This window comes from Schistocerca nitens, chromosome 3 (assembly GCF_023898315.1).
Source record: "Schistocerca nitens isolate TAMUIC-IGC-003100 chromosome 3, iqSchNite1.1, whole genome shotgun sequence".
In the NCBI taxonomy this organism is placed as follows: Eukaryota; Metazoa; Arthropoda; class Insecta; order Orthoptera; family Acrididae; genus Schistocerca; species Schistocerca nitens.
Window position 1 is genome coordinate 39,829,112 of NC_064616.1, and position 23,998 is coordinate 39,853,109.

Genomic DNA, 23,998 nt, shown 5'->3' on the forward strand with positions numbered 1-23,998 from the left:
AAACGGCAAAAAATTTTCGAGGACCCACATTATAAATGAAGCGTAGATTTTCTTGTAGCTATACTTCATGTACATTAATTTAAATCAGTAACTTTTCCTACTTGTGTGTTCGTGTTACGTAGCAGTGATGTTGTTACTGGCTGACTACATCACATGTCCTATGCTCTGAGTATCTGCTGCCATTGACTGGTGAGATCACATGATATGAGTTATGATTGGTTAACAAAAGCACATCACAATATCAATTTCCGTGCTACAGCAGCTACCATACTGTATGTGGTGGAATTTGTATTTACATTCATAATGCAGGAATACGCGGTGTACATGTTGCGCGATCTTTCCAAAATGTGTTGTTTGTTTGCTTGGTTTCATTTTCTAAAGTGCTGGGAAGTTGTAAGCCATTGTATAAAACCTTTACCATTCAAAAGAGTGATAAGTTTTGCAGCTCTGAGGGAAATTATATTGGCTCTTAACACAAAAAATGTATTTTCACCCAAGAAAGAGTATTTCACCCAGGAAAAAGTGTATTTTTAACCAATAAAAATGAGAAAAATCTGGAATTTGTTTTTCTTGGCCACTTATACACACTGTTTCACACTCACTGCTCTTCTTTATATGACTATTTAAGCCAAATCTTGTTTCTGGTATCCTATCACATGTGGTTCTTGTACTGAACAAAACATTTTAGTTACATTTATCATTTTTCTTTGCCCTTTAAATGATTTGTTTTTGCACATTGTGGGACAGTTCACTCTGGGCAGCAGTTGAAGTTCATGCTAACGATCATAGACTAACTCAGTTCTATAGCTGTGTGATGTTACTACTGTAATTGTTTTGTTTAAAGAGCCAATGACTGACTGAAATGGTAGAATGATTAAAGCTCTGCACTCATATTAGTAATGGCTGTACTCAACTCTCCATCTGTCCATCCTTATTTAGGGTTCTCATGGTTTCTCATAATCATTTCAAACAAATGCTATATTGTGAATTCAGCTTGTTTGCTTTCCATGTATAATGACTTCGATGTTGACAAGATATTAAAACCTCGCCCCGTACTCTGCTATGTTTTTAACTTCTCATTGATCCACACATTAAGCATACGATGACGAGATAGATGAATCTTTTCTTGGACAGATGATGTTCTCTCAAATTGCCAGTAGGACTGATGACTGATCAGGAGGCAGTTAAGATGAATGGATATTAATGAATGTCAGTTGCTATCACATAATTCATAGCAGTTCTGCTGCTGTTTGTTAATCATTGATGAGGTCCTCAACATTTGTGTCGTATGTGTTCTGTTTCACGCTTCCCACTTTTCCCACCTCTTTATTTTAATTTAAATTTTATATATTTTTCCTCCTCTTCTTCTTCTTTTCATTAGCATTTACCCTGGCTAGTTAAGGGCTCCGTTGTATGCAAAATTTGATAAATTTATTTTGTTTAACTTCGTGACTGGATGCGTTTCCTGTCACCACAGTCATCAGTTATCTAAGGGAGGAAAGTTGTGTGAGCCACCTGTCTGTGAATTGGGTGTAAACTTTATTCTGTAGGTGACCATATTTTAACTCTTTGTGTATTGTGATTTGAGAGATGAAAAGTTGGGACCAGTCCAGCATTTGCCTTAACAAGTGTGGGAACCTGCCTAAAACCCACATTGAGGCTAGCCGGTGCACCAGCCGCAGTTGTTAATCCACTGTGCAGGTTCAATCAGGGCCTGGCTCACCTTCCTGTCTTCCAAACTAGTGTGCTTTATGTTATGCTGTATAATCAGGTCAATTTTTATATGTTTTAATGCTATTAAAACAGTTAACCATGTTTTCTGTTTCAGGTGGGCATCAACACAAAACTGCCATTGCGCTTTGTGTGGGGGATATTACCAGTAGATAATGGTGATTACCTCAATCCAGCGTCTCTTGGAAACCTGGTATTTGATCCAACTTTTGACATCGGAGCTCCAGAGTCCCAAGTGTGGTTGCTAGAGTTCTGTCGTAATTTAAGAGCGCAACAATTTTATCAGTCAACAAGAGGCCCACTATTGCCAAATTGTTTTATAGAATCTTTTATTTCTTGGATGCAGCGACGTTGCCGAGATCCTATTAGTCGTATTGACAGGACTCCGTGTTGTGAAACAGAGCAGTTTCCGTATGTACGAGAGGTATTTGAGTTGTGCATTGTCCACGCAATAAAAAGTCTATATGAAACACCAGTTGAAATTTTGATGCCAGGTATGGCTGGTCCAAAATTTTCTGCAGATCCTGGAAAGCAACATAAAATACAAGCAGTAGTTGTGGAATATGATAGTGTCCATTCTTTCTCCTTATCCTTTTCTGAAATGAATAAATTCTTCAATGAGGTGGAAAGTTGGATGCAAGAGCAGTTAGCAACTGCACCTCCAGGAATGGAGAATGGGTGGTTTGTAAGCGATTTAGATTTTTATGATCTTCAGTTGACATTGTCTAATGGTACACTTGTTGCAATTGTGGTGTCCATGGCTATTAGCTTATCTGTGATCCTTTTTGTCACTCTTAATCTTCTAGTAAGCTTATATGCTGTTATTACTGTAACAGCTATAATATCAGTTACTGTTGGTTCATTGGTGATTATGGGTTGGAAACTCAATATTCTGGAATCTGTTGCTGTAACAGTTGCAATTGGTTTGGCAGTAGATTTTAGTTTACATTACGGTGTTCATTATCGAATGTGCCCAGATGCAAAAGACAGAGTATCAGCAGTTTCTTTTGCTCTGTCAAGAATGAGTGGGCCAACTGCCATGGCAGCACTTACCACAGCAGCAGCAGGAGCATTTATGTTACCGTCATCAGTATTGGCTTACATACAGATTGGTATATTTCTTGTGGCAGTTATGATTGTAAGTTGGGTGTACTCAACATTTTTCTTTGGATCATTATTGGCTGTTTGTGGGCCACAACATGGATTTGGGCAATTTTCGTACTCTGATATGTGGAAGTTTTGCAGCAAAATATGGAGACCTGTAAATACAAAATCTGATGATGGAGTCAGTGAACCAAGTAATACTGGTGCTCCTTCTTATAACAATATGCTGTCAGAATCAACTTTGTCAACATCAAGTACAGCTGCACAAATTCATGTTTCAATCAGTGAAAGTCATGAGCTAGAAGCTCTAAGCACACACATCCATCAACTGCATCGTTCAGGCAGCCTCTCGGCAGTGTCAGTACCACTGATCCCAAAAGTAATTACTCGTCAGATCTCACTCCCTGCAGAACAGTCTGCATTGACCACAAACACAAATGATGAAAATGAAGGTGAACAATCGCACAGTAGATATTAATCCTCATAATGAAGCTGGTCTTTTGTACTTAGTGTCTGCTAATAATGACATATGGATATGTTCTCTCTTCCCCCCAAAAAAATTAAGTGTGATAGTTATGGAAAATTTGTCAGTATGGCATATGATCTACAACCAAATCTTTTGTACTTATTTTTTATATGTAACAAGTTTTTTTAATAAGAAGACTGCTTTTACAATTGGATGTTTGATACTGGAATAGTAAAGTTTGGGAAATGGAAAGAAGTCATTGATCTATCATCCACAAATAGTGGAGATACCATTTTGTCATTTTTCCGAGCCAGTCATGATTACACATTCTGCTTGGCTACGGATATGTCGTCACCCTGTACATCAAGCATTATCTCAAATTTATGCCTTGTGATTGATGATCTCTTTTCATGTATCCCGACTGATATTTGTATAATGGTTTTGTTTACTGTCCATTTTTATTGTGCCTTGTAACACTGATGTTTTTAAGTAGTTCAGTGTGTTCACTTTGAATCATGACCTGTGTGTTCTGTGAGATATATAATGTAAAATTTTGTAAATTTTTTATCTATGGGTTGATTTGTTCAACAGTTTTACATTCCATTTTCTGCATTTGATTGTCATTTTAAAAAGTTGCCATGATACACAAGTTTTTATAAATCATATTATTCGTACTGTCCAATTTACTAAGTTTGTTCCATATGTCTGTCTGTCCAGTGGCAGTGTTATTTTATTTGCTGATTTGTAATGCATTTCTTGCATATCAAATGTCCCGTGCTTCAGATCTGAGCAATTCAACCACAAAAGGAATTCTGAGCATCATTTTTATGGATAATTAGTAATTATATCAGTGTCCTATCAAAAACTGTTAGTAGCTATAAAACAAGTGGAAATATAACAATAACTTCCATTATGTGGTAAAGATATGAGGTTATGAGTGTTCTATAGTTATTTGATAGCTCATCTGGTTTAAAGATCCCTTTTCAAAAAAGTGCTCTTAAAACAACTGTTGAAGACAGAATAAGTATGAAGAGAGAATTTGTTTCAGAATTGTAAAAATACTGTCATACATAGAAAAAGTACTGAAGGGAAAAGAGGTGAAGAACATTTGCTCATGATTAGAGTGAGATAATTATAAATTATATTAACAGGAACACTAACAACAATAATAACTGAATTCTTGTGACATATAATGCCAAGAAGACTTTATTGTAGTCTTTTGGTGACCTAAATGGACATAATTCTGTACACACATCTCCCAACTTATGTGGTTGTACAGTACAGTGATGGAGATGTATATTTTAATTACTCCCTTATAAAAATAACAACAGCGCTGAATGCTGTTGGGAAAATATGGTATGCTTGATACCTTTTTTTTTCTTTTCTTTTCTTTTATGCAATTATTTATCTAGCAGTTACCCTTCTAATTAACAGGGGAATGACTCTCTCTCTCTCTCTCTCTCTCTCTCTCTCTCTCTCTCTCTCTCTCTCTCTCTCTCCATTAAATTTCTTCTCCAAGAAAGTTAATTTTTGCCTAATGCATGACACTGCCAGAGGTGTAAATTATTTCCATTTCCAGATTTTTATTATTTACCCTTTCAGCTTGTCCATGAAAATGTTCAGTGAACTGTAACTACACAGAGCAATGTACGACAGTTAGATCTCAATATCAAGGGCTCCTCACTCTAGATAAAGAGGGAAAAAAGTTAAAGGAACAGAGACTAAGGTGTAGAGATAAAAGTGGCTTTTTTCTGTACCCTTTAGCTCTACTAGTCTCCCTCACTTGAACATTTTTTGCTCTCCTGCCAGTGAAAGGATCCACAGATTTTGGAAGTTAGCGTATTTACAATTTTATATTGTTCAACTTGTTTCATCTGCTGCTACTGCTTGGTGAGATAATTTTATCTGTCCAAATAATAAATCGAAATTCTGTTTCATCCCTCAGTTTTCAGCTGTTGTCATATGCACCATTTGTAAGTCATAGTTTCTTCAAATTTGTTTGATCAAACATATCTTCAATTCCATCATTCTATCTGCTTCAATAAATACAACATATTGATTCTCTGCTGTGTACTAGGCCACCTTCAATGTGCAGATTTTGTGCAAATGCCGATCTCTGACCAAAGATTCTCTTGTGGTGTTTCCGCTCTTTGAAAGAAATCAGCATATTATATGCAAATGTTTCTTTAGTCTCCTTTTGAACTATTGATAACTGATCATATTTATTTTATATCAGGTGTCTCCCTCTTCAGATGAAACCCAGTAGCTGTGCAGTAAGTAACATGAATGTATTGCGGAAAGAAGTTGTTGTTTTTCTGTGCAGATAAAACCTAGTAGTTGTGAAATAAATAACATGAATGTATTGTGGACATAAGTTGTTGTTGTTTCCCTCTTCAGATAAAACCCAGTAGCTGTGAAGTAAATAACATGAATGTATTGTGGAAAGAAGTTATTGTTGTTCCCCTCTTCAGATAAAGCCCAGTAGCTGTGAAATAAATAACCTGAATGTATTGTGGAAACGTATTATTGTTGGGTGGTGTATAACAAAATGAAATTCAAATCATAAACCCCGACATAATTCAGATCAGACCTTTGTACGTGGACATTCATATGTAAATACTTATGGCCTAATGTGTATATTGTCTATGTTTTGTGGGAACAAAATATAAAAACTAATATTAAAGCTGTGTATGTATTTTTGAACAAATTCCACACTTGCTGTTCATTTTGGTTGTGTGTATACATGTTGTTAATGAGGGAACTATTCCCATGTGTTACATGTTTAAATGTGTAATGTAACTTTTGGATGTAACATTGAATTGTAGTAAGTGTTCTCTGTAATTGAAATACCAAATTGTAATGAATGTTATGAAGCTGTTGGAGAAAAATTATGTTATATGGGCGTTACAATCATCAGTTTCCTTAATTAAGGGCTACATATGGATACAAACAGATTTATTTATTTATTTATTTATTTATTTAAACAAAAGCCGTATTTTGTCGTCTTTTATAAACTGACGTTAAATGTGTTACATGGTAACTTTGAAAGCCTGTGGTGCTAAAATATACCAGAAACAAAACTACATGACTTGTCATTATTTAAATATATGAACCTGTATGTGTGTGTGTGTGTGTGTGTGTGTGTGTGTGTGTGTGTGTGTGTGTTTGTGTTGGGGGGGGGGGAGTGAAAAGCAAGATAATTATAAGAAAGAAAAAGTCTGTAAATCCTGTTTGTGTATGGGGTAATTTATTCATAGTTATAACTTGGATGTGTGACTAGGTAGCTAAGTTGGTAAATGTCAGACTACAAATCCAGAGGTTCAACATTATATTCCCAGTTGGTCATGGGCTTTCTTCTGGCATCTATCACATCTTTCACCTATGACAATAATTTTTACATGTGAAAAGAACCTAGTTACCCTGTGGTGCTGATTCTGTGTTAAACTGGAGGTAGGTCTCATAATAACTGACTGCATCTGTCACTTTCAAGGTTGGAGGAAGGCAGGGGCATACCAATTCCAGTAGCACCATGTCTAATAAAGCACTGCCATGCGTGATCCAGTGCTTGAAGTGTTTGACTTAAGGACAGATTTACTTGCGTCTTTGACTTCCAGGTCACATCCTTTCTCTTTCTAGTAGGAGTCCATATGAGCATTGAGCAACAAGAGATATAGATGGTCAAAAAATACAAATAAACAGCTCTTCAACTTGGACGACAGAAAAGGTATACAGAAAGCTTCTTTATATATCACTTTATCTTACATTAGTTAACAATTATAATATGGTTGTTTGGTGACACATGCATGTAAATTGACCATATTGATGTCCAACTTTGATATACATGGTGGCAAGAAACAATCTGAAAAGTGTGTAAGGGTGTTACAGGGTAGGTTGTGCTGTTAAAGAAAATATATAGTTACGTTGAGTCTTTCCTGAGTTAATTAGTATTGATGTTAGCCAATTGTGCACACAGATTCAAGCGGCGTGCCATATACAATTAGTGTCAGTTGTTCTCACAGCGTATATGATGGAAGTAAGAGTGCTCAGCCTTTGACCCATGTTTGATCCTTACTGCCGTCCCATGTCCAATTTTTGTTGCACTCTTGTTTGGTTTTAGGAAACCAAAGGAAGAACCCATTTGGCGACATCATCTCTAGCTGGCTGCTGGAATTTGTATGGAAAACAGCCTGATTGACTAACTTTAATGCTAATTAACTCAGAAATGGTGCAATGCAACATTTTTTTTTCTTAACAGCTCTTTATCAGCTCAACCTGCCCTGCAACACCCTTACAAGCTTTTCAGACTGTTCCTGACCACCCTGTATAGAAACATCCTGGGATGGGCTTAAACAGCTAGGAGTCTTGCTTCTCTGAAATTGAGCACTGATAATACATTTTATTAATCTTGTAAAGCCTGATGGGCTAGCATACAAAGAAAGGAGTTGTTTGAGTCAGTTACATTAGATGAAAGAATTTGACATTAAATAATTTTGATCCAAGGGAAAGCATATTAGAAATCGTGGACAGAGGGTACTAAGACAAAGAATTTGTGTGTGTGTGTGTGTGTGTGTGTGTGTGTGTGTGTGTGTGTGTGTAGGGGGGGGGGGGGAGAGAGAGAGAGAGAGAGAGAGAGAGAGAGACACGGACGACAGTACAAGATGACAAAGATCTTTCAAGGTCTTATACTTTGTAAGTAATATGAAAGATACTAAACAAGTCTCATAGAGAATAATTACAAATACATTCAGCACATATATTTAGCATTTGTAATTACTCATTAAACCATTTGTGTCACATATGTATTGACAAATGGGAACAGCCATCTTAAGGATCCATTCTCCTTGGTCAGCCAATAAAATAGGCAATATTTATGATTTTTTTTAAAAAAAGACTAATGAACCAATCAACATCTTTTTGTACATTATTTGTTGATTCTTGGACAATATTTTCCGATTTTTTGACATTCAGTTGTCATTAAGCCCCCTCCACCACACATCGTCAGGTGGCTTGCGGAGTATGGATGTAGACGTAGATGTAGAAGAGTTAAAGTAGTAGTGTCCAAAGTGAGGTGTGTCCATGACAGAAGTCCTGCAATCTGCAAATCTTATGTGAAATCAAAATACAAAAAATATTATTAATCTATGGGATATTTCACATGGCGTAATAGCACAGTTTTTTTTTCATTTGAAGAAATAATAAAATGACAGATGTTTGAAATAAATATGTAGTTTTGTTGTGGGTTTTTTGTCACCTTTTTTGCAGTAACTAATGAGCAAATCAAAACAAAAAAAAAAGTCTTTATTAATGTGCTGCAGTCCAGCTGGAAATTCTCTGTATCCCAAGCTGACACAATATATCGTGTGTACACTAATAAAAATACCTTTCTGAAATTTGGGTGAATTACTCCTCTGGCATTTCCGCAAGGAGTAACAGGCTAATTTTTTTTGTTCTGCTTCATGCCTTCGTTATTACTGAAAAGGTGGCTAACAACACATGAGAGAACTACATCTTTTTTCCAAATGTCCACCATTTTATTATTTTTCCAAATTTCAAAATACTGTGCTGCTACTTTGTGTGCAGTATCCTCTAGATTAAGAAAACTGTTTGTTTTTCAATTTCCGATAAAATTTGGAGACTGCAGGACTTTGGTCATTTTGGAGACTGCAGGACTTTGGTCATGTACACACTTCATTGTGGACACAGCAAATTTAACTCCTCTAATGGGGGGCTTAATGATGACAGAATTTTTTAAAAATCAAAAAATGTTATCCAGGAATCGATAAATAATGTGCAAAAAGATTTATGTTGGTTGCTTTATTAGTTTTTTTTTTTTAAATTGTAAAAATCACCTATTTTAAACGCTGACTGAGGAGGGTGTACCCTTAATAAAACTTCAGGATCCATGAATACATAGAAAATCCCAGTTCTTTCAGTCAAGTATTCTCTTGTAAAGAGGCAAAGCCATGTGGTGCAACATCAGTTCTGTAGGGAGTGTGTTCATAAACTTCATAGCTTAATCATAGCTTAATGCAAAGAGCCACTACAACCCTGACTAACTCTCAGTTCTTTATCTTTAAGGAGTCATTGAAATGCATTATTATTTGGGACATGCATTTTTCTGGTTACCATATCACAATGATTGTCCAGCATCATTTGTTTTAAGTACTTCTTATGGTGAAGGAAACCCCCACCATTCTCTTCTGAATAGGGGTACTTATTCTCAGATTGTGACAGATCCACTCTCACTTTCCAAACATATTTAGTGTTTTTCAGTTAATGTGATAGGAAATAGGGTTAATAAAGTGGATTTCACTGTGTGTGTTAAAGGTGTCTTCACAGCAAGGTCTGCCATTTTCAGAATTATGTACATGTTCTTTGCACCTCAGCAGTTGCAAAGATGGGCCAGTTATTCATCCACCATAGAGTATGTAGGTCCACAAAGGATAACACGTTCTTGAGGATGGTATGAATTGCAGTTTGTTACATGTACAAGAATTCTTTTATCTTAAAAGCTGGTTTGGTTGCAACAAGACCAGAGGCCTGGGGTTTGATTCCTGGCCATTCCAAGGATTTTTCCTCTGTTACTTATCACTTCTTTCATCTCTGACAACCGTTTGAGTATGTGTGAAAAATAGCAAGTTGTACTGTGCTTAAGAGTCAACGTTAAACTACAAAAACTCGAACTCCGTCGGAACAGGTCTTGAAAATCCCAACAGAACTGAGTGACTGACGTGTCATCCTCAGCCAATACATTTCACTAGATGCAAATAAGGGGAGGGTTGTGTGGTCAGCACACTGCTCTCCTGGTCATTGCCAGCTTTTGTAACCAGAGCCCTTACTTCTGTACTCCTGAATTGGTGTCAGAAGGGCTGAGTGCACCCTGCTTGCCAACAGTGCTTGGCAGACCCAGTCAGTCACCCATCCAAATGCTAGCGGAACCTGACTGTGCTTAACTTCGGTGATCTGATGGGAACTGGTGTTACCACTGTGGCAATATTGTTATTGCCACATGAAACTATAGGTCCCCCAGTAACAAGTTGGTAAGTCAATTGGAAGGCTGAAAAATGGCAAAGGCATACCATCTCAAATAGGACGATCTCTAGTAAAGCACTGTGGTGTTGAACCAATCTTCAGGTTCTTAACACCTGTATTTCACTTAAAAGAGGCTGGTCTTCTACCATATGTGTCTGTTGTGTTCCAACATTATTTTTAGTGTTGGTGCTGAGGGGAGCTTTGTTGAGGATGAAGTTATTCCTCTGAAAATTTATTATGCAGATGTAGAATGATGTAGAATGTCTTCTCCAAGCATGGGACGCATTTCTTTGGAAAAAATTCTTCACTGTCAGCCCCATAGCAGAAATGTATCGTAACAATACTTATCTCTTCTTTATCCCACGCAACAGCTGTTGTTGCTAATTTACAACCGTATAGTAAAGTAGATAAGAAGAGCTCAAGCTTTGTGCCACAGTGCTATATGGATAGGTCTACACATGGACCGAGCGAGGTGGCGCAGTGGTTAGACACTGGACTCGCATTCGGGAGGACGACGGTTCAATCCCGCGTCCGGCCATCCTGATTTAGGTTTTCCGTGATTTCCCTAAATCGCTCCAGGAAAATGCCGGGATGGTTCCTTTCAAAGGGCACGGCCGACTTCCTTCCCCGTCCTTCCCTAATCCGATGAGACCGATGACCTCGCTGTCTGGTCTCCTTCCCCAAAAAAAACAACAACAATCTACACATGGAAAAAGTCTATTTATGACATGTTGACTTGGAATCTCACATAGCAGAACATCTGTAGTACCCTTTGTACCAGTACACACCATAACTTATTGACACCTTGATGAAGTTTAAAATCCCTACAGAAAACAACAGAAACTGTAAAATGAAAATCACACTACAGAATAATTCTGGCTGTTTTAATAAAAAGTAGAGAAGAAGATGAGAAACATCTTTTTTGTAGGAAATTTTGAACTTGGTTTCAGAAATATTAGTTGTATGTTCCACGGATCACTTTCAACGATACATTGCAGTGACAGGGAAAAAGCCAGTGTGCAGAGTTTCTAGAGCTATGTGGTGCCAGATGTCTGTGCACACATCACGCAGTTCCCATAGATTACATGCCAGCAGTGTGTGGATGCCGTAGTATCCTAGATATATTCTGTTCCATCAAATGAGGCAAATTTGGTGGCCAAGACATAAATGAGAGTTTGCTAAAATGCTCCTCAAACCACTGTAGCATGATTTTTTTAGCCTTGTGACACTGACAATTATCCCGCTGGAATATGCCATCACAGTTGGGGAAGACATAAATCATGAAGGAGTACAGATGATTCACAATAATAATCATATATTCCACAGCTGTCATGGTACCTTCGATTACTACCACAGGTCTCATGGAAGCCTAGGTTAATGCACCGCCATAGCATAATACTGCCCCCACTGGCGTGCATCAGTGGTGTGGTGCATGCTTCAAGGCTGGATGATAGTGCATCCAGCTGTGACCATGTATCTGATGGAACAATACATGTCCTTCATCCAACCAACCAGGTGACTGGTTTCCACTTATATACAGTCCAGTCTCGATGATCCCTTGTCAACTGCTATCGTAATTGATGATACCATTGAGTCAACATGGGAAAACACAGTAGTCGGCTTCTGCGAGAACCCTATGTTTGACAATGCCCACCTGAAGGGTGTGCTTGGAAACACTTGTGCATGCACCAGCATTATGCACTTGTCACATTTGCCACAGATCGCTGTCTATCTTGCTTTACACAGCGGGCCAGAATCTGACCTCCACATTCTGTGATAAGGTGTAGATGTCCAGTGCTTTGTCACCTACTCATGGCTTTACTATCCTTCAACCTGTTGTCACAGATGCTTTTGATGGTAACATGTGAACAATTTGATCAGCTCCGCTGTTTACAAGATGGGTGTTCCCAGGCACCAGGTCATAACTTTTTTTCAATTCAATTCAGTTTTTATTATCACATAACATGCCTTATACAAAGATTGTGACATAGGTGACTTGTCAGTTTTACACTATATATAATAATACTAGAAATAGACAATAAACTAATAATACATATGGTGTAACATCTTCAAAGAGGTATTTTAATTACAATTATAATGCATTGTTGCCATTCGCGAAATCTTCTACACTATAGTAACATTTATCTTTCAGATATTTTTTCAGCTCTTTTTTGGTACATTTTAAATTTGGGGCATCCATATCTTTCCATATTTTATTTACATATTTCATGCGCATATAGTATGGCGTTTTTTCATATGATTTTAAACGGTGGGTAGGTAACATGTAGCTCGTTCTATGTCTAGTATCATATTGATGCAAGAAGAAGTTGCCCTCAAAAAGTTGTGGGTTTCTTGTCGTGAAAGTAAGAGTTTCATAGATGTATATACTTGGAATGCTCATTAGATCTAGTTTTACAAATAAAGGTTTACAATGTTGCTTTGGTTTTGCTTCCACCATTGCTCAGATGATTCTTTTTTGTAGTCTAAAACTCTAAGTAAATTTGTCTTTTCAGACCCCCAGAAAATTATACTCTATTTAATGACTGAAACAAAATATGCATTATATACAGTTTTTCTTACAGCTAAATCAGTAATACTATACAAGATATTCATAATATATACAAGACTATTCAGTTGACCCAGTATGTTGTCCACATGGTGACTCCATAACAGGTTTTTATTGACTAATATGCCAAGGAATTTTACACAGTCTGCAGTCTCTAATTTTTTGTCCATATACCTTATTTCACTTATGGACTGTGCAGATTGTTTTGTGGTGAAATGAACAATTTCTGTTTTTGTAAAATTTAATGTCAAGTTATTGTTTCTGACCCATGCCTTTACTTCAAGTGTTTGTTCAATATGACTAATTAGGTCTATCTCATTTTTACAACAGACTACAGCTGTTGAGTCATCTGTGTAGAGGATAGTATCAGACTGGACCTGACATGGCATATCATTAATATAATACAGAAAAACTAGTGGCCCTAATATTGAACCTTGTGGAACACCTAATTGAGTGTGTTTCCAGCCAGAGAGAAATTTCTTGCCGTTGATGTTAATAAGTACTCTTTGTTTTCTGTTTGCCAAGTATGATGACATCCAGCTTAGAGATTTGCCTTGAAAACCATAGCGTGCCAATTTTTGGAGAAGCAGGTCATGATTTACTGTGTCGAAGGCTTTGGACAGGTCACAAAAGATGCCTGACACACACATTCTATCATCAAGACATCTGCTGACTTTTGTGACTAATTCATTTATTGCATGGATTGTGCTGTGGCCTTTTCTGAAACCATATTGATTGCCTAAGATAATGCTGTTAGATGAATTGTGATTTTCGATCTGATCACATGCAGCTCTTTCAAATATTTTTGAGAAAATTGGTAACAGTGAGATTGGCCTATAGTTGCCCAATTCATCTTGTTTGCCTTTTTTATGTATGGGCCGAACTTCTGCATATTTTAATCGATCTGGGAAACATCCCTCATCAAAAGATTGGTTATATATACGAAGACAGTAACTTGTTCTCTAAAGAACAGTTACTGTTGATGACCGTGCAGCTTTTCCCTGGAATAAATGATGACTAACAGACAACCTCAGCTGCCGACGGGTGTTGTTGATATACCTCGATGTGGACAGCTGAAAATGTGTGTCCCAGCCGGGACTCGAACCCGGGATCTCCTGCTTACATGGCAGATGCTCTATCCATCTGAGCCACTGAGGACACAGCTGAATAGCGCGACTGCAGGGACTTATCCCTTGCACGCTTCCCGTGAGACTCACATTCCCAACTGTCCACAATTCTACATATATATTGTACCTTATAGACATTTGCCCACCCACTCATTACTCGCGCACGCTTTGGCGATTCCCGTAAGAGTTTGGGAAACCTGTGCGCATTCGCACAGACAAAGGTCAATGGCTGGCTAGCCTTTAACTATATATATATGAAGACAGTAACTTGTTCTCGAAAAAACAGTTACTGTTGATGACCGTGCAGCTTTTCCCTGGAATAAATGATTCCAGGGAAAAGCTGCACGGTCATCAACAGTAACTGTTCTTTCGAGAACAAGTTACTGTCTTCCTATATATAGTTAAAGGCTTCGTCTGTGCGAATGCGCACAGGTTGCCCAAACTCTTACGGGAATCGCCAAAGCGTGCGCGAGTAATGAGTGGGTGGGCAAATGTCTATAAGGTACAATACATATGTAGAATTGTGGACAGTTGGGAATGTGAGTCTCACGGGAAGCGTGCAAGGGATAAGTCCCTGCAGTCGCGCTATTCAGCTGTGTCCTCAGTGGCTCAGATGGATAGAGCGTCTGCCATGTAAGCAGGAGATCCCGGGTTCGAGTCCCGGTCGGGACACACATTTTCAGCTGTCCACATCGAGGTATATCAACAACACCTGTCGGCAGCTGAGGGCGTCAGTTAGTCATCATTTATAAAAGATTGGTTGATTATGAAAGAGAGTGGATATGCAATACTGTGACAGACTATTTTTATTATTTCAGTGGGGACCTCGTCCCACCCCGCAGATTTTGAATTTTTTAGGGACATGATGATTCTGATGACATCTGAGATGGAAACATGAGAAAACTTAAAACATGGGCAATTGCTGTCTGTCATATTGGGCTTTGTTTTTGGTGGTGAACAGTCACCAAATTTGTTACATTTTATCAAAAAGTCATTGAATGATTCACAAATGGTACTGGGTTCTGTAACAGCTCTACCATTTATCACTATTTTAGAAGGGCATTTTCTCTCTGCCTCGCTGCCAACTTCGCTTCTTATAACAGACCAAACAGCTTTTGATTTGCTTTTTGCATTTGAAATGCAGTTATTATTCACAGTACATTTTGCTAGTTTAACTATTTTGTCGGATGTTTTTTTGTATGTGCTTTCATACTTAAGAAATTGAGGGCTTCGATTTACTTTTGCCTCCATATGCAGTTTCCTCTTAGTAGCTCTAGACACACTAATTCCTTTTGTTACCGAGGATCTACTTTTTTGGGACCTGGTCCTCTTCCACATTTTCTTGACTGAAATTCCTACATCTTTTTGTTGTGCAGACTGAATTTTGCTTCGGTAGTGATACAAATGGCGCTTTATGGTCTGATACTCCTAAATCTAGAAGAAACTTTTCTTTTACATAATAATTATAACTACTTACAATATTGTCAATACATGTTGCAGAGGTTGCTGTAATTCTTGTATACTGATCAAAATTGAGATTTAGCCCATTTGTGGCTACCAGGTTCTTTAAGTGTGAAGAAAATTTGTCATCAGTCCTTACATGTATGTTGAAGTCAGCACACACAACCACTTTCTTGTACAGTTTCTCACTTTTTAATTTATGTAGCAATGTATCAAACTTATCAAAAAATACAGACAACTGTGCCCTTTGTCAAAGTCACTTATGTCTGTATATTTCCCTATTTGCAGCCTCTACCATTGCTAGAATGATTCTCCATTCATCTCTGCTCCATTTACATACTTTCCTTACCCCATCATATGCATGCCATGCCACCAAAAAGTCTCATGGTAGGAAGTGGTCATAACGCTGTGGCTCATTAGTGCTTCAAATTTGTAAAGAAAAATTATTCTATGGACTATAATTAGTTTTCCAGAAGGAAGTTTTTCAGCATACTTTAATATCATTCGGTAAACAATAAAAGATTTGGATAGTAATGAAGGTAACTTTTTCTGTTAGCATTGAAACTATGGCCACCATTATTCCTTCTAAATTCTAACAGATTACTTACAACAAATTTCATGAGAGTGAACATGTATTCTTATGCTCTAACTCAAAGACCTTCCTTCTTAAATAATTTAGGAGTAAAGGAGATCACTTACCAAATAGCAGAAGCATTGAGTCATTGACAGGTTCACACAAAAGATAATGAAAATTCTCCTATCATTTGGAAGAAATCCTTTGTTGAGTTGGATTACACACATGCAACACAAACCTGTGCACCTATATTTACTTCTTAAATAGTTTTCTACAAGATATGGGTGGTTAGCGCCATATGAGATGTACTAGGTGAATTATGTGTAAAGAACAAAATATACCTCTTGTGTGAATTATTCTAGATTAAGCCTAACAGTGAATGTATATGGAAAGAATCAAATTGAATTAAAACATAAGGTTGAATATCTTCTATCAAAAAGTACGGAAACTGTCAGACTAAAACCATTACCAAACGTGCAGTAACAACTGGCTAGTAGTGTAAGGTGAAAATAGGCAGCACATTTGAAAAATCTGTTTTTATTAAGTAAAATTCAAGTTAAATTGCTTCACAGAATTTAAGAGCAAATTGGGAAAATTATCAAAGTTAGGGTAACAAACATGTTGCTGTCAGTGCCATACTGAGGGGGTGGTGAAACAGGCCCCTTCCAAGTGCACAGGCACAAGGGGGAATGGAAAAATTGACCCGAAAGGGGGAGGGGCTAGAAGACAGATGGTTTAAGATTCACTCGGTGGAGGTATGGGAGTTCTCTTATCCCTCGTGTTCCTATCTTCTGCCTACGAGAATAAGCCTTTTCCTCTCCCTGCCAATGTAACCATATGTTGTTGTCATTGTGTAATTCCTAGTGTCATTTTGCCCCAGTAATATTGTAAAGAAACAACTATTACTGAACAGACATCTATCACTAATGTAGTTCATGTAGCGGCAGTAGCATACTGGGTTCACACAGCTGCTGCCTACACAGCTTGCTAATGTTAAACAATGGTGCTTCTCTGATGTGGTATTGTAAAATCTCAGAGGTTGGTGAGCCCATGATGAAAAAATGTGCTATTTGATAATTTTTTGCTGATTTCTGTTAACTGAAGATTGGAACAAGTTAGAGGAAACAAGGAAAAAAGGTGGAGGGTATATGTAATTTACTTGCCCCTCTGATCACTAGTTTTGTTGCTCCCACATTTTGATTGGTATGATTTGCTGTGTTAATAAAAAAATCCAAGGTATGCCTTCTGATGCTTATTAACAGAGTTATGGGAGTTGATAGATGCTGTGAACATAGACTGATATTCTCTGTTTACCTTAGTTGAAACTTTGGGTAAACAAACATAAAAGGGACATTAATTATAGCCTTTTTTATTTTAATAGTAATTAGTTAATAATGCACTATTAATAATTTATGCATTGTTAATAATTTATGTGGAGAAAATACACTGCCCATTCACATTAACATGACCACCTTTCAAAAGCCTGCATAACCCCATTCTGCTACTTGGACTGCTCATTGAGGTTCTGGAAGATACAGGCAGGGATGTGGAGCCATGATAACTTCAGTGCCATGGCCGGCTGCAGTAGATTTCTCAGTTGAGGATCCATGGCATGAACAGTCTAAGCAAGATGGTCCCACATATTGTCGATTAGGTTTAAATCCATGGAATTTGGTGGCCTGGGGAGCACAGTAAGCTCATCTTTCTGCTCTTCAAACCATGCACATACACTGTTAGCTGTGCAACCTGCTGCATTGTCCTGCTGGTAGATGCCATCATGCTGTGGGAAAAAAACTGCATGTAGGGGAGGACATGGTTCCCAAATATAGATACATACTTGTGTTGATCCATTATGCCTTCCACAATGACGAGATCACACAGAGAATGCCACAAAAATATTTCATAACCGTAATGCTCCCTTTTCTGCCCTGGACCCTTTTACTTTCAGACATTTCGTGTTGTACACGTCAGTGGCTACATGTCCAATGGAGCATGAAATATAAACTCCAAGTTGGAATAGCAACAGTGTAAGGAAAAGATAGGTTGCTACATACTGTAAAGATGACACTTGAAATTGCAGAGAGATGTAAGTATCTTCTAATTGTGCTTGTCTGCTACTTAACGTGTCATCTTTACAATAAGTGTCAATCTATCTTTTCTTTACTTTGTTGATAATACAACCTAGCATTTTCATTGTCTGATTTTGGCAAATGGTTTTTCTTCCATCCTACAACCCTGTGATGCTTTCCATTGTTACTATTCTCTGTCGCATAACTCTTCTCTGTGTCCATTCTTTCTCCTTTTTCCTGTATTTAGTCACTACCTTTCAGACAGCATCAACTTCTGAGCCTCACTGTTTCAACGATCGTCTGCACACATCACACGGCTTCGTCACCATGCAGATTGTTGATGAAACATCTGATGGCCCAGTTCTTGCCTCCAATAATTGTATTTATTCCTAATGACCCAACTTCCTCCCTCATGATCATGTTTATTATTATAATTTTTATTATTATTTATTTTATGGCCTTCATTGGACCACTCTAGTCAAAAATACAAAGTTGTAAACAAGTTGTTACACAGGGATACAATTTGGCTCCACAATAACTTAATATGATATTTAGGTAATATAATTATTAGAGTTTATTGTTATATGAAAGGTGTTTTGTTCTTCTGTCTGCCCAATATTTCTTCATTCTTTCAGATATTTTCTTTCTTTCTTCATCTGAGACCACTCTTCCTGTACTCCTTTTATTGATTTTCATTTGTAGTCTGGTTTGCGGGTGTTGCAGTATTCTGGTTTTCTCTATCTTGTTTTTTAGGTCATCTACTGTAATTTGGAGTTCTTTTATATCTTCCTTAATTTCTGTGATCCATTTAATGTTGCTCTTGCTATTCCACAATTTTTGTATTATTTTTTTACTAATTCTGTTTTCTGGAGTTCTCATCAGATGTCCAAAGAATGAGATGTGTTTCTTCCTAATTGTGTTCATGACTGGTTCTATTTTCTTGTATACTGTTTCATTTGATGCTATTCTCCAATGTCCATTTATTTTATACTGTTTATTTATACATGTCCTAATTATTCTTCTTTCTATTTTTGGTATTCTGTCAATTTCTGCTGTATTAGTTGTTTTGAAGATAGTTTCAGCTGCATACGTTATTTCTGGTTGTGTAACTGTTTTATAGTGTTTTAATTTTGCATCTATAGATAGGCTTTTTTGTTGTATGTAGTTTTAGTAATGTAATTTGTCTAGTTCAGTTTTTTTATTCTATTCTGCCATGATGGCTTCTCATTTAGATTGTATGTTATTATTTCGCATAAATATTTAAATTTATCAACAATTTTGATTTCCATTTCTCCTATTGTAAATTTGTTTGCAAGTGGTGGATTAGTTAGCATAATCTCCGTTTCTTCAAATGATATTCTAAGGCCTACTTTCTCTGCTATTTCTTGTAGTGATTTCACTTGTTGCCTGGGTTCTTGAACAGTGTTGGCTAGGAGAGCAAGATCATCAGCGAATCCCAAGCAGTTTAAGCTAATATCATCTTTTGCACTTCCAATTCTTATCATCTTTGGATTGTCCTTGTACCATTCTCTCATTATGTATTCCAGTGCACAGTTGAACAGTAATGGTGATAGGCAGTCACCTTGTCTTAAGCCTGTTTTTATGAGAAATGGTTCCAAAATTTCTCCTCTAAACTTCACTTTTGATTTGGTGTTGGTTCCAGTGAGTTGTATTATTTTAATTAGTTTTGGATGGAGTCCTAGATTTCTTAAAATTTTTAATACTGAAGGTCTGTGGAGACAGTCATATGCCTTCTTAAAATCTGCAAATGTTATTGCCAGAGGTTTGTTCCGTTTCTTGTAGTATGCCATAATCAATTTTAAACTAATTATCTGCTCTGCACAGCTTCTCCATGATCTGAAACCTCCCTAACTCCTGTTCTAATTGCTCCTTGATTCTTTCATATAGGATCTTGGATAGAATTTTGTATGTGCAATCTAGAAGAGAGATTCCTCTGTAGTTGTCTGGGTTGCTCTTATCTCCCTTTTTGTGTAGTGGGTGGATGATAGCTGTGGTCTAATGTTCCGGGAATCGATCTGTTACCCAAATTTTTGTTAGAGCCATGTGAAAAGAGGTCTTGACTGTGTCACTTGCATATTTCCACATTTCAACAAAAACCTGATCTTCTCCACATGCCTTATAATTTTTTTGTTCTTTAAGAATTTTTTCTACTTTTTGGAAAGTTCGAGGGTCTAGTTTGTTAGGTTTGGTTTTTATTGGGGTATTTATGCTGATTTGTAAGGGTTCTTTGGGTTCCTCACAATTCAGAAGTTTGTTAAATGTTTTTGCCATGATTTCTGCATTTTCCTTGTTACTGTGTGTCATTCTTCCATCTTCATCTTTCAGTATCAGTGTAGGGGCCTCATATTGTTGTAGTTGTCTCCCAAAGATTTTATAGTAGTTCCTGGAGTTGGTTTTATGATAATTACCTTTTTGGAATCCTCTCTTGATTATTCTAATATTTTGTGTGAATTTTTTTCCTACATTTTTTAGGTTGATGGCATTTTCTTCAGTTTTGTGTGTTTGAAACTTTAGCCTTGGTGTCTATCTTCATGGAATTTGTCACATTCTGATGTCCACCATGCATGTTTCCTTCGTGGGTTCAAGGGAGCTAGATTCTCTGCTTCTTTTTTAAGATTAGGCACTAGTTGTTCTAGATCATCTGTTAATTTGATGGTTTGTGTTATTTGTTGGTATTTATTATTTTTAATTAGCTGATGTGGGTCAAACCTCCTTTTTATTTTATTAGTTTTTACGGTCCTCTTCTTTAACGGAGTGAATTTGATTTTAATTTTAACTATATAATGGTCTGAGTGTGTGTCTACTCCTCTCAGTACTTTAACATTGTGGAGCTCCTTATGAAAATTTTTGTCCATACAGACATGGTCTAGCTGCCACTTCCCCATCCCCCAGTCTGGATGTTTCCATGTTTTAAGTTTATTTGGCTTCCTCTTAAAGTATGTTGATTTAGATATAAGGTTGTGTTCTCTGCAGAGTTCTACAAGTCTTTGACCGTTTTTGTTTGTAAATTTATGTGGACTCCATTTTCCAATTATATCTTTATATTTCCTTTATTTCCCAACTGAGCATTGAAATCTCCCAATAAGATTTTTACATTCTTTTTATTTACTCTGTTCACAGTTTGTTCTAGAAGGTCCCAAAATTTGTCTACGTCTTCCTTTGTTTTTGTTAGACAATTTTTTTTCATTTGTTGGAGCATGAGCATTTATTATTGTATAGGTTTTATTCATTGTTTTAAAGCTTAGAGTCGCAATTCTTGGTGATACTGCTTGGAAATCCGTTACTGAATCTATTATTTTTATGTTTACTAAAAACCCTGTTCCAAACTGGTGACACTGTTTCATTGCCCTCAGTCCTGGTTTCCCATTATAAATTCTGTATCCTTGTGATTCGAATGGGTCCTCTGTGGTGTTTCTCATTTCTTGGATCTCTGTTATTAAATTTTTTTGTTTATTTAGGTCATCTACGAGCTCCTTGAGTTTTCCCGTCTGAGGTAGTGAGTTTATGTTGTGTGTTGCTATATAATTTATCTGCTCATGTTTAATCTTCTTTTTGTGTTTTAGTGTGCATTTTGATGGTTGCAAACGCTCCGATTCATTGCTACCTTCTAGTTGACTACACACCGAATCCGATGTAGCCTTTTCCTGCCTTTTTGAGCAGGACGGTGGAATTTTTTTCCTAAAAGACCTTTCCATTTTTGACTTTCGAAGGTTGTAAACCTTAGTTGGAGCAAGCTCTGATTTACAACTACAGTTGTTAACCACAGATGGTGTGTTTGGTCCATGAGAGCTATTTTATTTCACTCAGGTCTGCCGGTAAACCGGTGAGGACTTCCCTATCGTCCACCTGGGACGCGCCATGTAGGAGTATCACCTCTCCTCCTACTATGACAGCATAGTAGGTTCGTGGCTCATGCTCATGTATGGTACTTTAGAGTTTTATTTTCCACACCTGCCCATGACACAGGAACTTGTGATCCTCACTCTAACCCATCCCCCTTCCCCCTCTCTTCCCTTATCAAAACACACACCTACTCCCATATCTCATTCATTCCTTTTCTCTCACCGTTTCTGTAAGTTTGTAACGTATTTGTGAGTATTTTTACATGGTTTCATGCAGTTTTGCTTATTTCTATGTATTTTTACATGATTTCACGCAGGTTTCACACATTCTTACGCATTTGTGGGTATTTTTACCTATCTGTGGGTATTTTTACCTATCTGTGGGTATTTTTACGTATCTCTGCGTGTTTTTGCATGTGTTTACGTATTTTTTATACGTATTTTCTCTTATCCAGCTCCCCTCACAACCATCAACACCTTATTATGCCCACCACCATGTCATTTCCTCTTCCCCCTCGACATCCCTGCCACAATTAATCCCCGCTCCCTTTTCCTGGCTAAAATCCAGTCCTACATTCTATTTCTTAAATGCTATGTAAACCATGGAATCTCCCGCAATGGCCTAACCACAAAAATTCATTTCTCTGGACTGAGCACTCTGGTTAGCACACTGGACTTGCATTCGGGAAGATGATAGTTCGAACCTGCGTACAGCCATCCTAATTTAGGTTTTCTGTGATTTCCCTAAATTGCTTCAGGCACGTGCTGGGATAGTTCCTTTGAAAGGGCACTAATGTTCTCCTCCTCCTCCTCCTCCTCCTCCGGGTCCATGGGCCTTTTTCTTGGTCCCATGCCTCCTTTCACAGTGACCTTCACCTTTTCAGGTTCCGCTAGTCTCTGGCCCTTACAAACCTGGTACTGCATTGCATAGCACAGGCATCACAGAACCACTTCTGCTCCCTCTGAAACATGCTGCTACTGTGCGTCCATGCTACATACATCACATTTCTGAAATTGAATCCCTTGCTCCCCAGCACCTGGGGAAACATTCCAGACACCACCTCCGTAAGTACCCAACTTGCTAACACCCTGCTGCGACCTTTGGGCACCACTATCCTACCAACAGTGTTCCACTTGATACACCCCTCATAGCACCTGCTTAGACGACTTTTCTGCTAGCCACAGCCCACAAAACTCCCTACTAAGACTGTACCAAATCCAAAGCATTCCCTTAACACTGTTATTAACCTTTGACCCCCCTCACTCATAGCCCTACACCAGATTCAACCATGCTGGACTTGGCATCCTTTCTTGGAACACCATCCTCTCAGCAGAAAAAAAGTAACCACAAACAATCTCAAAAGCAATACTGACCTAATCATCCTACTTGCAGACAAAGGTTCCACCACTTTTATTATGAATCACAGTGACTACCTGGCAGAAGGCCTCTGCGAATTATCTAACTCCTCCACTCATAAACTCTTCCAGAGTCATCCCACCCCAGAAGTCTAGTATCCTGCTAAAAGCCTTAGGCCATTCCCAGAAACTCTCCCCTGAATCCATTTCCCTCTTCACCCCTATGGCACCACAACACACCCACCTTCTACATGCTCCCCAAAACTCAACAATCCTGGATGGCCCATTGTGGCTGGTTAATTGTGCCACCACTGAATGAATATAAGCCCTCATTGACCAACACCTCCAACCAATTGCCCATAATCTAGCCTCCCACATTAAAGATGCCAACCACTTCCTAGACTGACTCTCCATCATCCCCACTCCTTTACCTCCTGGATTCCTACTTGTCACTGTTGATGCCACCTCCCTATATACCAACATCCCTCACACAAATGGGTGCTATTGAACACTACCTTTCCCAATGCCCTTCAGGGTCCAAACCAACTACCCCGTTCCTCATACACCTTACTAACTTTATTCTAACTTCATGTTTCTTGAGTTCTAGGTTTTGTACATGGCCTGGCTAAAAATTGAAGCATACAGAAGA

General features: G+C 37.8%; 1 protein-coding gene and 1 non-coding gene across 2 annotated transcripts in view; one reads left to right on the top strand and one right to left on the bottom strand.

Moving 5' to 3' along the window:
- The window catches only part of LOC126247987 (protein dispatched), a 148,787-nt gene extending 142,442 nt beyond the window's left edge, over positions 1–6,345 (top strand). The window contains exon 12 of the mRNA XM_049948570.1: positions 1,829–6,345. Coding sequence (XP_049804527.1) covers positions 1,829–3,313 — 1,485 coding nt within the window. The 3' untranslated portion in view covers positions 3,314–6,345. The remainder of the gene's footprint in view (positions 1–1,828) is intronic.
- A 7,638-nt stretch (positions 6,346–13,983) lies between these two features.
- On the bottom strand, positions 13,984–14,058 carry Trnat-ugu (transfer RNA threonine (anticodon UGU)). The gene has a single exon. It is a non-coding gene; the product is annotated as a tRNA-Thr (tRNA).
- Positions 14,059–23,998: the final 9,940 nt, after the last annotated feature.